Source organism: Sus scrofa, chromosome 7 (assembly GCF_000003025.6).
Source record: "Sus scrofa isolate TJ Tabasco breed Duroc chromosome 7, Sscrofa11.1, whole genome shotgun sequence".
Classification (NCBI taxonomy): domain Eukaryota; kingdom Metazoa; phylum Chordata; class Mammalia; order Artiodactyla; family Suidae; genus Sus; species Sus scrofa.
In genome coordinates this window covers 20,035,411-20,049,664 of record NC_010449.5, presented here as the reverse complement: position 1 = coordinate 20,049,664, position 14,254 = coordinate 20,035,411, and the positions used below count along the sequence as shown (strand labels likewise).

At 46.2% G+C, this 14,254-nt stretch overlaps 1 protein-coding gene across 6 annotated transcripts in view; it reads right to left on the bottom strand.

The window, feature by feature from the left end:
* The window catches only part of CARMIL1 (capping protein regulator and myosin 1 linker 1), a 317,002-nt gene extending 303,767 nt beyond the window's left edge, over positions 1-13,235 (bottom strand). For 2 of the 6 annotated variants that reach the window (XM_005665641.3, XM_021099792.1), the window contains exons 1-2: positions 12,215-12,798; positions 7,840-7,937 (exon numbers count right to left, since the gene is read on the bottom strand). In XM_005665641.3, coding sequence (XP_005665698.1) covers positions 7,840-7,937; positions 12,215-12,254 — 138 coding nt within the window. In that variant the 5' untranslated portion in view covers positions 12,255-12,798. Of the gene's footprint in view, positions 1-7,839; positions 7,938-12,214 lie in introns of all 6 variants that reach the window. The other 4 variants (XM_013977486.2, XM_021099791.1, XM_021099790.1 and 1 more) reach the window with 4 other exon arrangements.

The window sequence follows — 14,254 nt, the reverse complement described above, 5'->3', positions numbered from 1 at the left end:
TGTGAATTTCACTCTTACATCAATTTTGACTGCTAGGATAAAACACCAACACATGATCTGAAGTTACGCCACATTTAACTTGTTGGAGATCAACAACGAGGTAAGCTGTGCTGTCAGAACTCAGGATAAAGCTTCTCTATTTACTTGGAAAGCATCCCAAGGTGGCAGAACTAGCTATTTTGAAAACTGTGATATCTGTAGTCCTTTTTTTGCTTTTTTTGTGTGTGTGTGTTTTAGGGCCGTACCCACAGCATATGGAAGTTCCCAGGCTAGGGGTCAAATCAGAGCTACAGCTGCCAGCCTATACCACAGCCACAGCAACACAGCCAAGTTGCATCTGCGACCTACACCACAGCTCAGGGCAACACCAGATCCTTAACCCAATGAGCAAGATCAGGTTAGGTCAGGTCAGGGATAGAACCTGAAAGCTCATGGATCCTCGTTGGGTTTGTTAACCTCTGAGCCATGAAAGGAACTCCCTATCTGTACTCCTTCATGGATAGATAGGGAGTCTCTATTATGCAGCCGAAACAAAAAAGCAATCTCCCCTTCTTTTTTTTTTTTTTTTTTTTTTTTTTTTTTTTTTTGCCATTTCTTGGGCCGCTCCTGCGGCACATGGAGGTTCCCAGGCTAGGGGTCGAATCGGAGCTGCAGCTGCCAGCCTACGCCAGAGCCACAGCAACGCAGGATCAGAACCACATCTGTGACCTACACCACAGCTAATGGCAATGCCAGATCCTTAACCCACTGAGCAAGGGCAGGGATAGAACCTGCAACCTCATGGTTCCTAGCCAGATTCGTTAACCACTGCGCCACGACAGGAACTCCCCCTCCCCTTCTATTTCTAAGTTACGTTCATTCAAACAGTCATAGTCAAGTCACGACTGTTTATACTAATATTCTGGACTTTAAACTTGCAAAACACTCATTCCTAAAATAGCACTGTTCTATTGATTCTATGGAAAAATTTCTGTTTAAAAAGGATACAACTGGTTTAAATAATAATAATTAAAAAAAAAAAAAGAGCCTGGAGACCATCAGCTAAGGCTGATGTTACCTGAAAAAAAGCTGTGAAACACAAATTCTAGAATTCTAGCATGAATATTTATGTGAGAAAGTGACTAAGCCATTGTGCTGTTGAATCAATTTAGGTATATAGGAACTAGGAAAATATTAGACTAGCCATGCAAAATGAGCATGGCCTCCTGTAAAAGAATGCTTTCCATATCAGAGAATATAGTTTAAAATAATTCATGATTATGCAGGTCTCAGATGCTTACAAAACTTTTAAGTGAGAAATATTCCTTTTTTAATGTATTTTTTTTAAGAGGGTTTATATTTTAGGGAAAGACAGCACTGCCAGCAAAATATTTTAAGGATAACTGTTACCCCAGATAACATCATTTTACTTTTCATTTTTCAAGTTAACTTATAGTTATTCCAATCCAGCTTAAATTAAAATGCTCAAGAGTTATAAATAGCCAGGGAGTTCCTTATGGCGCAGCAGAAATGAAGCCGACTAGCATCCATGGGGATATGGGTTCGATCCCTGGCCTTCTTCAGTGGGTGGGGGATCCAGCATTGCCGTTGAGCTGTGGTGTAGGTCACACACTTGACTCAGATCCTATATTGCTGTGGCCATGGTGTAGGCCGGCAGCTGTTGCTCTGATTGGACCCCTGGCCTGGGAGCTTCTGTATGCCTCAGATGCGGCTCTAAAAAGAAAAAAAAAAAATAGCCAAAACAAGGAAAAGCATATAAAAGATTGCAGGTTAATGTTTCAAAAGAAAAGTAAATGAACACTGGCTGAACCATTTTCTTTTTTTTTTTTTTCTTTTTTTTTTTTTTGTCTTTTTGCCATTTCTTGGGCTGCTCCTGCAGCATATGGAGGTTCCCAGGCTAGGGGTCCAGTCAGAGCTGCAGCTGCTGGCCCACACCACAGCCACAGCAACACAGGGTCTGAGCTGTGTCTGCAACTTACACCACAGCTCATGGCAACGCTGGATCCTTAACCCACTGAGCAAGGCCAGGGATTGAACCTGAAACCTCATGGTTCCTAATCAGATTCGTTAACCACTGAGCCACGACAGGAACTCCCATGGCTGAACCATTTTCAAGGGAACAGGTGAACAAACTGACATGGTGACATCCACATACCATCTCCTCTACCTGCCCCAGCCAATGAGAAGGGAAGTCCTGCTTCGGGCCTGTCTTACAAGAGCTGGGGAAGAACAAGGGGTTGGCAAAGATGACAGAACCCAAAGGCCAAAGCGAAACCACAAAAACAAAGCTGAGACCAGGAATGGACCTTCCACACACTTGAAAGTCACCATCCTGGAGAAGAAGAAGCCACATTCCTCTTTTGCAGACAAGGAACAGCAGAAGCGTGGGTAGGAAGAAGTCGCCAGGACCCTTGCATCTTCCTAACAATATTTTTCTTTCAACCATTAGTCTTAAAAAAAAAGGTAATACCAAATGCTGCCAAGGATTTGGAGAACCCAGATCATGTATTCACTGCTGGTAGGGCTACATAATGGCACAGCCACTCTAGAAAATCATTTGACAGCTTCTTCTTCAATTAAACAGGCAATTCCTATCCAAACCCACAATTACACACTTTGGCATTTAAAAGGGAGAAATGGAGACTTATTTTCATACCAAAATCTGTAAACCAATGTTTGCAGCAGTTTTATTTTATTTCAAAGAGCCCAAAGCCAGAAACAACCTACAAGTCTGTCAGTGGGTGAGCAGGTAAACCAACTGTGATACATCCATGCCATGGAATAGTCCTCAGCAACAACAACAACAAAAGCAACAATGAATACACACAACTTGGATGAATGTCCGGGGAATTATTCAAAGCAAAAAAGAGTCAATCCCCAGAGCTCCCGAGTAGCTCAGTGGGTTAAAGATCTGTGGTTGTCACTGCTGTGGGTCGGGTTCAATCCCTGGCCTGGAAATTTCCCCATGCTGAAGGTGTGCCCCCCACCCCTCCACCCCCAAAAAAGGTGCCAATCCCCAAAAGGGATATATTGTGTGATGACAACCTAACATTTTTGAAGTGACAAAATCATGGAGATGGAGACCAGATCAGTGGCCACCAGCAGGCAGCTAAGTGGCAGGTTTGGCCCTGAAAGGCAAGGGGTCTTGATGGTCATGGAAATGATCTGCCTTTTCCAGGATCAGTGTCAACATCCTGGCTGTGTTCACACGCCAGAACTTTGCAAGACAGAGGAGACTAGATAAAGGGTATGGAACATCTCTCTGGATTACATTTTTTTTTTTTTTTTTTTTTGGCCGCCCCACAGCATACAGAGTTCCCTTAACTCACTATTCCGGGCCAGGGATCAAACCCACGTCCTGGCACGAAAGAGATGCCCCATTGCACCACAGTGAGAACTCCTGCATTACTTCTCATAACGGCATGGAAATCTACAATTACCTTTAGATGCCAAGTTGAAAGAAATACGTAAATTAAATTACACTTTTAAAAGACCATGCACTACAAAAATTTGGGTGAAGATTCAGTGAGCAAACTTCCTAATGACACACCCTCAAAGTATTACAGCCACAGATGACACAGTGCCCGTGTGTGGCTTAGTGTGGACCTTAGGAAAAAAAGTACAAGCTCAAGAAATGTTCCTTAGGAGAACACTCTGAATGATGGAGAGCCTGGTCAAGGCTGTACCATCCCAGTTTCCCAAACTATGGTTATTAGGGTTTCTGGCCATATCAATTCAAAACAGTACACTTTATCTCATTCAGAGAAATCTACAATACACATAGGTATACGAAATACTCTGAATCAAAGCCATGCAGTAAAGATGCTATTTATCTTTAACACCCGACTGCCAAACTTATTTAACCATGAACGCTTTTCCCGGAACGTAGTACCATTTCTGATTTTATTGGATCTTAGGAATTTTGGATATCGTCAGTTGCACTCCATCCAGCTAAAAAGGTATCAAACTATAAAGAAATGTTGGCCTTATGAGGAACTAAGCCCAATCCCTCAATAAAGACAGTGGATACTTCAGTATTGCTGCTGAGAAAACTGAAGGCAGGTCCCACTGGTTCCTTTTGCTTTCTCATTTGCCGGGTGTTTATCATGCGCTGGGCATTGTGCAAGGCTGTGTTAAAATGTATCCCAGTTAATCTACAAAGCAACATTTACAAGTAGATACTCTCATAAAGCCTGTTTCATTAGAGAAAGGAATTGAGGCTGAACAATGCTACTAAGTGGCTGGGCTGCCTCCTTGGGACTCAAGGTCCAAGGCCTGAATACTGAGCCCTACTGCCTCCCTAGTGAGGGGAGGAAAGAGTGCATGTAATGGTCATTAGAAACAGGTGGTGGGAAGAGACCTGTTTAACCAGTCTCAACTTTCACCTGATCCCCTATTGCAAGGAAAGGCATCGCCTTCATGCCCAGCCATTCTCCAGCCCAAAGACCTCACTCCCGCTGTACTTAATATGCGTCTCTAACACACTAAGGTCTCACTGGCTTCTAGGCATATTGTTTCCTTTGCTTAGAACATGTCTCTATGCCCTTCTCTTAGCAGCTCTGGTTCATCCTTTGGCTATCAGTTTCAGTTTCCTTTCCTTCTGGAAATCTTCCCTGACCCCCAGGCCTGAGTCAGGGGTTCCTCCCATGTGCTGTCATGGCCCCCAGTCAGGCCTGCCCCCAGCATATCTCAAAGCGTTGTCCACTAACACCTCCCCAACCAGACTCAGAGCTATGAATTCCTCAAAGGCAGACTCTGTGTTTGTCTTGCACATACCATGGGTCGGGCACATGGCAGGTGCTCCACAAGTATGGAGTCAATTAATGCATCAATCACTAATCAAATCAACACAGGGAGCGCTAACCCTTCTAAAGCCCAAATATTCTTGAAAGCTTACAACCACTGAACCACGAGCCAAAGGATTTTTTTTTTTTTTTTTGAGCATAATAGCAAAGTGGCTAGGCACTGAGTGAGGCAGATCTGGGTTCAAATCTCAGCTCTGTTATCCATTGGCTGGATGACCCAAAGCAAGTTACTGTAGCCACTCCAGATCTCAATTTCCTCAAATGCAGATGTAAATAGTGCCTGCCTCAGAGGCCTGCTGTGGGATGGAATAATTGAGAATGCATAATTAAGTGCCCAGCTTAGCATGTTGAATAAATATTAGCTATCATGACCATAAGGAGGAGGAAGATGAAGATCAACCCTCCACGAGAGATAAGCTAAAAATAGTTTAAGTTCTCAAAGTGTAAAAAGAAGGAACCACGTAACATATAATAAACACACTCTCAGCTTTATAGGAAGGAAGGACACTAAGAGGGGGTGGGCACTGCAGAAAGGAACAAGAAGTCAAAAAATATTGGTTTAAGTCACTTCATCAGTCAAAAGAAAGTCAGAAATGCAAATTATAAGGAGATCCCCCCCCCCGTTTTATGTAACTGCATTTCTCTAAATGCGGAAACTCCAAAATCAAACAACTTAATTCATAAGCCATCTCACTCAAACCTGAAGCTTGTTAAACCTTGAATATTTCTATTATTAATTCCTGTCCCTACGAGCAAGGAACAGCCAAGACAAGTTTACAGCAAGCCACTAGGAAACTGCTTAGAGACCAGATTTGGGGAGATAAATGCTTAAATTCAAATACATTTGTAATTTTGTTACAATCTTAATCATTTCCAGCTAATGTTACAATAAGCCCCCCCATCTTAAAAGTACTAATCATAAATATTTTTTTAATGGTGCTAACTGTATTACACTGGAAGCTTAAATTTGTCTTTGCAATTTTAACTTGGCAAATTTTACTCCTGACCTGGGTTTATTCTTACTCTGATGAATAGTGTCCACACCAAACAATACCATGTACCACATTCAACTGCTGCAGCAAATGCAACTTGACATTTCTTTTGTATAAAAGTGAATTCATCTTGTGAAGATTTACTGCAAACATATAAAACAATAGGAAGCAGAAACAAAATTTCTTCTCTATACTACCACCTACTAACACCACCAAAAAATACCTCTATTCTATGGCTGAATAGTGTTAAGTAGAACATACTTTAAGGAACTGTATTTTTTTTTTTTAAGCTAGATAAAGCAGAAAGAGGACCCCATACATTTCTGCTTTTGATAACCTTAATTACGCAGGCCATGTGAACACATTTTGTGGCAGAGCAAAAGTCACTCAGTTGGGTTTTTCTACTTCCATTTCTCTGCCATCCTGACTTATACACAGAGAAATAGAAGTCATCCATCAACATAATCCTCCATCCACAGGGGAGGCAGTCAGATTTTTTTTTTTTTTTTCTTTTTCTTCTTTTAGGCCACACCTGTGGCATATGGAAGTTCCCAGGCTAGGAGTCGAATCGGATCCACAGCAATGCAGGACCCTTAACCCACTGAGTGAGGTCAGGGATCGAACTGCATCCTCATGGATACTGGTCAGGTTCGTTACTACTGAGCCACAGTGGAAACTCCCTAGATATTTTAACAGATTCTCCAGACAGATATTATCAGAAAGATACTTCAAATTCTATGGCAACTTCAACTGAAGAAAGAGAATGTAAAAATATTCCCTTTGAATGACATATGCCTGGGATTCGTTTTAAAATACTCGGGGGCAGGGCGGGCAGTGTGAGGAGGTAAAACACTATTGGCAAAATGCTGAAAACTGTTGAAGCAGATGAAAAGTATACCCATTCTCAACTTTTGCATCTGTTTGAAAATTCCTAATGATAAAAAGATACACAGAATAGTCTCTCCAATAAAAACACAAACAAGATGTATTTACCTAAGCTTAAATTAAGGTTTGCCACAATTTCAACACAGAAACCACTAAAACACCACAAAACGTTTTTTTCACCTAAAGGTACAAGTCAGCACTGAAAACTCCCCAACAATTCTATGCCCCAAAAGGTCTACCCCTGAGCCCCCCAGCAACTCAGAGGGAAGCCCCCAAGCCCCATTTCAGCACCAGCAGCCTGCTGGCATTTCCCTCTGAGACACCAAAATCCAATGTAAACAGCAGAAAGCACATAACACTGTAAATCAACTATAGGCAATAAAGAATAAACAAGAAATTTAAAATTAAAAAAAAAAAATGTAAAAGGACATTTTTTTCACCTTCTTCAACCATCACCCCAAGATGGATGCAGATATAACATTTGAGAAAATTGAATAATGAAATTGACATGATATGAATTTTTTCAAACCCTCCCTCAGTCCTTACAAATAAAAATCCAATAATCAGCCACAACAAAGATAGTAACTAAGCTCCCTTTAACGCCCATTTTGAGTAACTTGAAAACGGTTTTTAGGAGATGATCTAAATGTGGGTGACTTTTACAACTTTAAGAAAGACAATTTTAAAATTTCAGTCTCTAAAATTTAAATGATCCTGCTTTTACCTTCCAGTGGACAAATATTCCAATTAGCCCAGGACAAAATGGGCATCAGAACTTTTGAACAAAATATCAAACACAGGACTAGAGCTGCATGAAAATAAGGCAATCAGGAGTTCCTGTTGTGGTGCACCAGAAGCGAATCCAAGTAGGAACCGAACCATGAGGTTGCGGGTTCGATCCCTGGCCTTGCTCAGTGGATTAAGGATCTGGCGTTGCTGAGCCGTGGTGTATATCACAGATGCGGCTTGGATCTGGTGTTGCTATAGCTGTGTAGGCCGGTGGCTACAGCTCTGATCAGACCCCTAGCCTGGGAACCTCCATATGCTGCATGTGAGGCCCTAAAAAGCCAAAAAAATAAAATAAAAATAAGGCAATCAAAACAAGGAGGGGGGAAAAGCACTTTTACTTCCAAACATTTTTTTAGGTTAACACTTACCAGCACTTTGTTTTCAACTTTGTCTCCCTTAACTTCCAACTTTACTTTCTTCTTCAATGCAATCTTTATCTTTCTGCCAATAACATCCTTTATGCTTTCTGAAAGAAAGGAATCGTTTCATTAGACTCTTTCATTCACATGAGAAAAGCATTGGGGAGGACAGAGCATTTGAAGGAGCATTTTTGGTTAGTATTCTTCTTTTTTTTTTTTTTTCTTATTTTAACAAGCCTGATAGTTATTGGTCACCAAGTATTTAGTGAACACCTAACTTTGTGCCTTGAACTGTGTGCTCAGATGCTGAAGCAAATAAAACCATATAATATAATACCAGTCCATGCGAGGCATGACAATCTCACTGAGCAAACCAGATGCACGCGGAAGGAAAAAAAAAAAAAGAAGCAATGTCAGGCAGTATCATAAAGCACTATATTGCAGGCAGACCATATGCACAATAAGAATTCATAAACTCCCTGGCTGGTTACCTCTGACCTCCAGCAGGCTGTGTTCATGACAGTACCATACAAGTATCATTTTCTAGGAGTGCCTCAAAGGTTGGGAAATATGGCAACGAATCAGAACTGGAACAATTTAGCCAGGGTGCTCCAGGCCATCTGTCCTTGCAAAAGCTTTACAACAAGGAGTTCCATTGTAGTGCAGTGGAAACGAATCCAACCAGTATCCATGAGGATGCAGATTCGATCCCTGGCCTCGCCCGGTGGGTTAAGGATCCAGCATTGTTGTGAGCTGTGGTGGAGGTCGCAGACACAGCTCGGATCCTGTGTGGCTGTGGCTGTGGGGTAGGCAGGCAGCTTTGGCTTCAATTCGATCCCTAGCCTGGGAACTTCCATATGCCGCAGGTGCCACCATACAAAATAAATTAAAAGCAAAAGCTTCGCACCACAACCTCCCCCAAGGCATGGTCAAAGGCCATGGAAAAGGAGGATTTGAGAAAGGGAGACCTGAAAAGTTGGATGGGGCCGAAAGGTCTTTCTCAGACTCCCCTGAGTCCCCCAACCTGAACAGGTCCCAAAGCAAAGTACATTCCCTGCTGCTGCTCTGGCCCTTAATGAAGCTAGAAAGAGGGTTCATCTCCAACCCTTCTCTCAGGGAGTCTGTCCCCTGCTCTCCAAGGACCACGTCCTATACAGCTCCTGACCCCTGGGCTTGACCCTGCATTCAGGGCCTCAGAATCTCTCAAGACCTCCAAACTCTCAGCTTAATCCTGTCCATCCTCCACTCCACCCCCAGAATCAAAGGGGCCCCTCCAAAGCCACAGATATGATTATGTCCCTCTGGCTGTGTCACAACCATTTTTGGATGACCCCAAAGCTTGGAGCATGCCACTCGCGACCTCACATTCTCTCAGCTTAATCCTCAGCACACACTTTAAAGACCCAATCACCCGTATCGTCCCCACCATTTACACGATCCTGTGTATCTTACTCTATCTCCTGGGTGGCCCTTTCCCTATTCTCCTCCAGCCGAGATTCCATTTTCCTTCAAAACATGGCAAATGCCTCTCACACCCCCGCAGCTCTGAACTGTGTGTTACAATCACTTTGGTTTACTCAGCTGTTTCAGCACCTACCCATACACAGCAAGAGCCTGTGTGTCAAGTCCTCTACCAGGTTCTGGGCTCAAGGGGATCCCTGCCTCCTTCAGGAGCTTATAATCTAGTGAAGACATGGACGCAGGCCACTCCACTTGCCACCAGGAGGTCATGGACAAGGAGATGCGAGAAGGATTCTGGGAGGAGGGGACCCCCGAGCTGAAGCTTAAAGGAACAGAAAATAGACCACTGGTTTCCAAAGCCTGGTGTACCTACCACACCATCCACTGAGGTGTGGGGAAAAAAAACAGCAGAACTTTAAATTTCTACTTGCAATGCCTTTTGGTTTAGGTTTTAGCTTATACACACTAAAAGAAGCATGCATGCAGCTGAACAAATAAATGTATGTTTATTAGGGGATGATGAAAATATACTTATTGGAAACCCACCACAAAAAAATTTTGCACTATTGAGATTAGATGAGTAAAGGAGGGGAGGACAGGACACTGCCAGCAGAGAGAAGGGCAAGGGGACACGAGCAAGTACAGTCTGTCCGGGGGCGAGCAATGAGGAAAAAGTGGGGGGGGTGGAATTTGAGGAGACCTGGGGGAGCTGACTGCAACCAGTGTTCTCTATGAAGCTCCTATCTTATCAGAACTCAGAACAGGTACAGGCTACTCCTCCCTCCCCTAAAAAAGAACTGTGAGAAATGAGCATCTGAAATTGACTGAAGAAATACACATAGAAAAAGACCAGAAAGACATACCAAGCAGTTAAAGGTAGCTATCTTGGAGCAGTAAGATGGGTGACATGTATTCCTCTCCTTCTCTGCATGTAAAAATGTTTAAATAAAAGCCTGTGTTACTTTAATAATCAGAGAGACACACAACACACTGTTGAAATGCCTTGGGGGAATCAGCTTAAGGGACTAGACTGAGGCTTCCACGTGGTTGTCATTTTGAATTGATGAGAGCGGCACTCTTGCGAGCACTTGAAATCAGAGAGAAAAACAGATACAGGAATTTCCCTGAGCCCAGGCTAATTAGACCATTTAAAGACTCAGAAAAAAAAAAAAAAAAAACATATTGGGCCTATCACAAAAACATGCATCCTTGTTTGAAAGATAATGTGAGATGGGCATGACTCAATAAGCTCAGAAATTCCATTTCTAGATGAGGGTTACATTGAACTTTTAAAATGTACCAAACGATTTGCTTGAGAACCATCCATACCAACCATCTACCTTATTTCCATGCCATTCTTCTTTTTCTGGGATCCAAGTAATGAGGTAAACCCTTCAGTACCAGGATCAAGAACAACCAATTTTAAAATCGGCCACTTTCTCTAGTTACTTTATCCCCTGGTCAGCGAGGCAAACCCTCCCCTAAATTCTCTCAGGACCACTGAAGCCATCTTCAGAGCCTTCGAGCTGTTTCCTCTTCCGGGTAGGGTGTGGGAAAGAGAGCCTCCCAGAACTGGATGGACCACTCAACTCCCAGTGGACGCTGCAGGGTTGGGGGATGGGGGAAGGCTGATTATGATGGGGAAGGGGAGGCAAAGTTTTAACCTACATTTGCTAAAAAGTTAGGGTTTGTTTTTTTTAATTCAACATAAACAGAAGTTTCTATCTTGTACACAAGTCTAGCAACAGCTTCTTTACATCAAGTTTCACCTGCTCAGTTAACAGTCACTAATGGAAAAGCACAAACTCCTCCAAAGTATGATGCCTAAAAAGAGACACAGGGGCAAACTCCTCAAATGCAGATAAACTACCTCTTGTGGTCAACACCGATTCCAATCGTCTTTCTGAGCTCTAGGCTGTGTCGTGTGCCAAGGATGGTACACTACGAAATATAGGTCACTGGGGCTCAAACCACGCGCGTACACAGACACGCATACCTCCTCACAATACAAACTGCCACACACACATGCACACATAAGCTTACAGCTTGGTTTTCAGAACTCTCTTCCCACAAACCTCCCTTGAGCTCTGCCATTTTAACTCTCCGCATAAGTTAAACCCCAAGACAAAATATTCACCCTCTCCTCCTCCCCCACAAAAACCCTCAAGGGACACAAACAATGGGTCACCTTGCAGAGGGTACCACACACAGCTTCCCTAAGAGATTCAGCGCAGGCAGAATCGATAGGTGAATTATTATTACAATAAGGCTTTTATCATTAACCCTTGATTTCCTGGCCCGAGTTTGCGTCAGTCCTGTAACCCTTTCGCTCCCAGTTCGCCAGTCGAAGCCACGCCTAGGCAGGCTCAGTCATTACCCCGGACGAGCGCCCCCTCCCCCAAGTCTCTCCATCGGAGGGGCACCTCCCGCCGGGCATTTTCCGGGGACCTGGGGATTCCTGGCACGTGCCGGAGGCGACCTACTGTGCGCTCGCCAGCCTCCCAGTGCGGCGCGTTCCTAGACTTCCCGAGTTGGGGGCACTGGGCTGGGCGCAGTAAAGGATTCTGCTCGCTTCCAGAACTCCCCAGACCCAGCAGCCCGCCCCCTTCTTCCGCCAGCCTAGACCCCCCCCACCCCCGAAGGTTGCGGCGGGAGGAGGCGCCGGGGGGCTCCGAGCCGACCCGCGGAGTGCGCTCGCGGGGCTCCCCATTCCTCCCCACGCCGGCCCTCTCCGGACTCGGCTTTTCCGGCGGTTGGATGGGAGCAAACTTCCCGGCGCCCCCCAGCGACCCTGTCCGACTCCACTCGGACCCCAGGGGCGCCGGGACTCGGCAGGACGTGCGGGAAGGCAGAGGTGGGAAGGGAGGTGGAGGTGATGGGGGCGCAGCGGCAAAAGGAAAATCAACAACCGCGCGACTCTTACCTATCAACTCCCCGGGCACCTCGGAGCTCTCCTCGGTCATGGTGGCCCTCTAGGTGCGGGGGGTGCTGCAGATCCAACTCTGATTTACGGCCCCCCGCCCTCCCCCCGAGCCCCTCAATTTCTTAGAGGCAAATGCAGCGTGCAAATAGGAATAAGCAAGAAAGCGGGGGCGGAGATAGAATTCTGCCGCGTCCCCAAGCCCCACAAAAAAAAAAAAAAAAAAAAAAGAGTTACAAAATCCAAGGTGGGTTTACGGTTGCTGCTACATGACGCCTCCTTGCAGTTCCCGGCGGCGGAACGGAGACCCCAGCTGGATTGGGAGCGGGCGCGGGGCCGCTGCGGCGCTGGCTCGGGCTCCCGGCTCGTGGCTCCCGGCTGGCGGCGGCACTGCTCCGGCCACTGGCAGCTCCCGCCCGGTCCCGGCGCCGCACCTACGGCCCTAGGTGAAAGCGGAAGGCGTGGGGAGAGGCGGGGAGAGCGGCGCGGGGCGGGGGACCAGGGTTTCCTCGCGCTCCTGCCGGGCTCCGGCGAGGCGGGGGCAGCTCCGGCGCTCCTCCTCCTTCTTTTCCTCCTCCTCCTTCTCCTCCTCCTGCGTTTCCTCCTCACCTCGCGAGACCCGACCTCCGCCAGCGTCCCAGGCCGGCCTCCGGCGCCCGGGCACACGTTCCCCGGCGCGGGGCGCACAGCCCGGAGGCACGCGGCGCCGGCCTGTGGCGGCGGGCACGGCGCCCCTCCTAGCAGCCTCCCTCCCGAACCGCCGAAGCCTGGTGCATGGAGAGGGGGCGAAGGAGAGGCGAGAAGCCCTGGAGCCATCTGCTGGCTGCTGGGGAGGACAGCGGGGTGGGCCTGGGCTTCCCGATCCCGCATCCCCGCGGGCCGAGGGCGCCAGGGGTTGGGAAGCTGCAGACCCGCGCAGATTCCGCAGACCCATCTGCAGGGAAACCGCCTCTTTCTGGGACCCCTCTACGCCCTTTCCTTTTTCAGCCCTCCTGTGACATGTTGGCATTTCCTCAACGTTATTAATTTTCCATTTCGGGGAGCGGGAGCTAGACGAACCCTGTAAACACTAACCATATGGTGAGAAAACACTTTTTGTGTGTGCTCCGCGGGCGCGCCGCCGCCGGTTGCCATCTCAGACATTCCAAATGGGAGAGCGCCCGGAAAATGCCTTTCACTCGCTGCGGAACCTCTTTTAACCCCGGGGCATAATGGGGCAGCTGAGCGTTATTCTCAAACCCCGGAATAAGCCTGCTGATAGGTCTGATCCTGCCCGGCCCAGCTCCCTCCAGCTTTCCCTGGGCCCCACCCCCGGAGGAACAACTTAAGGGCAGGAATCACTGGAGCGCCGCAATTGCTGCCTTACTGCCTGACGGCTGGGAATGCCTGTGGAATCTGGTTGTTTTTACAGGACAGAAGGAGAGGAGAGAGAAAAGCAAAGGGCATCCCTACGCTTTGATTGATAATCTAGTTTTAAACACTGCCGTCGACCTTGGATCCCCAAGAATAATCTTCAGCCTCTCAGCAAGGTGTTCCCAATGAAGCATTTACCTATCTGGTCCCTCCCCACCCTTCTAACCTCTCCCACTCCGCATGCTTAACAACCGGGCACTCCAAAACTGTTTTGCCATTTGCTTTTCTCTTCCTTTTAAGATTATCTGATTCTTATCTGTGTTTTTGATTCCAGCCCAATGTGTACCTTCTTTGGAGAAGATTCTCCAGAGTTTTTCAGATGACTATGATCCCTTTATTCAAAACCACTAGAGTCTATTGCCTGTAACACTGCTTTCTAAGCTCAGCCACACAGCGCCTTGTTTAATTACTCGTATATTTCTCTAGTTTTACTATTCAACACTTGCATCGCTCCCTGAGTTTGGGTTTGTCTGCCCAACTAGACCCTAGGTGATTTATTTTTATTTTTTAATAACCGCACCTACTGGCATATGGAAGTTCCCCGGCCAGGAATTGATTCCGAGAAGCAGCTGCGACCTACCCTGAAGCTGTGGCAGAGCCAGATCCTTTAACCCACTGCTCCAGGGCCTG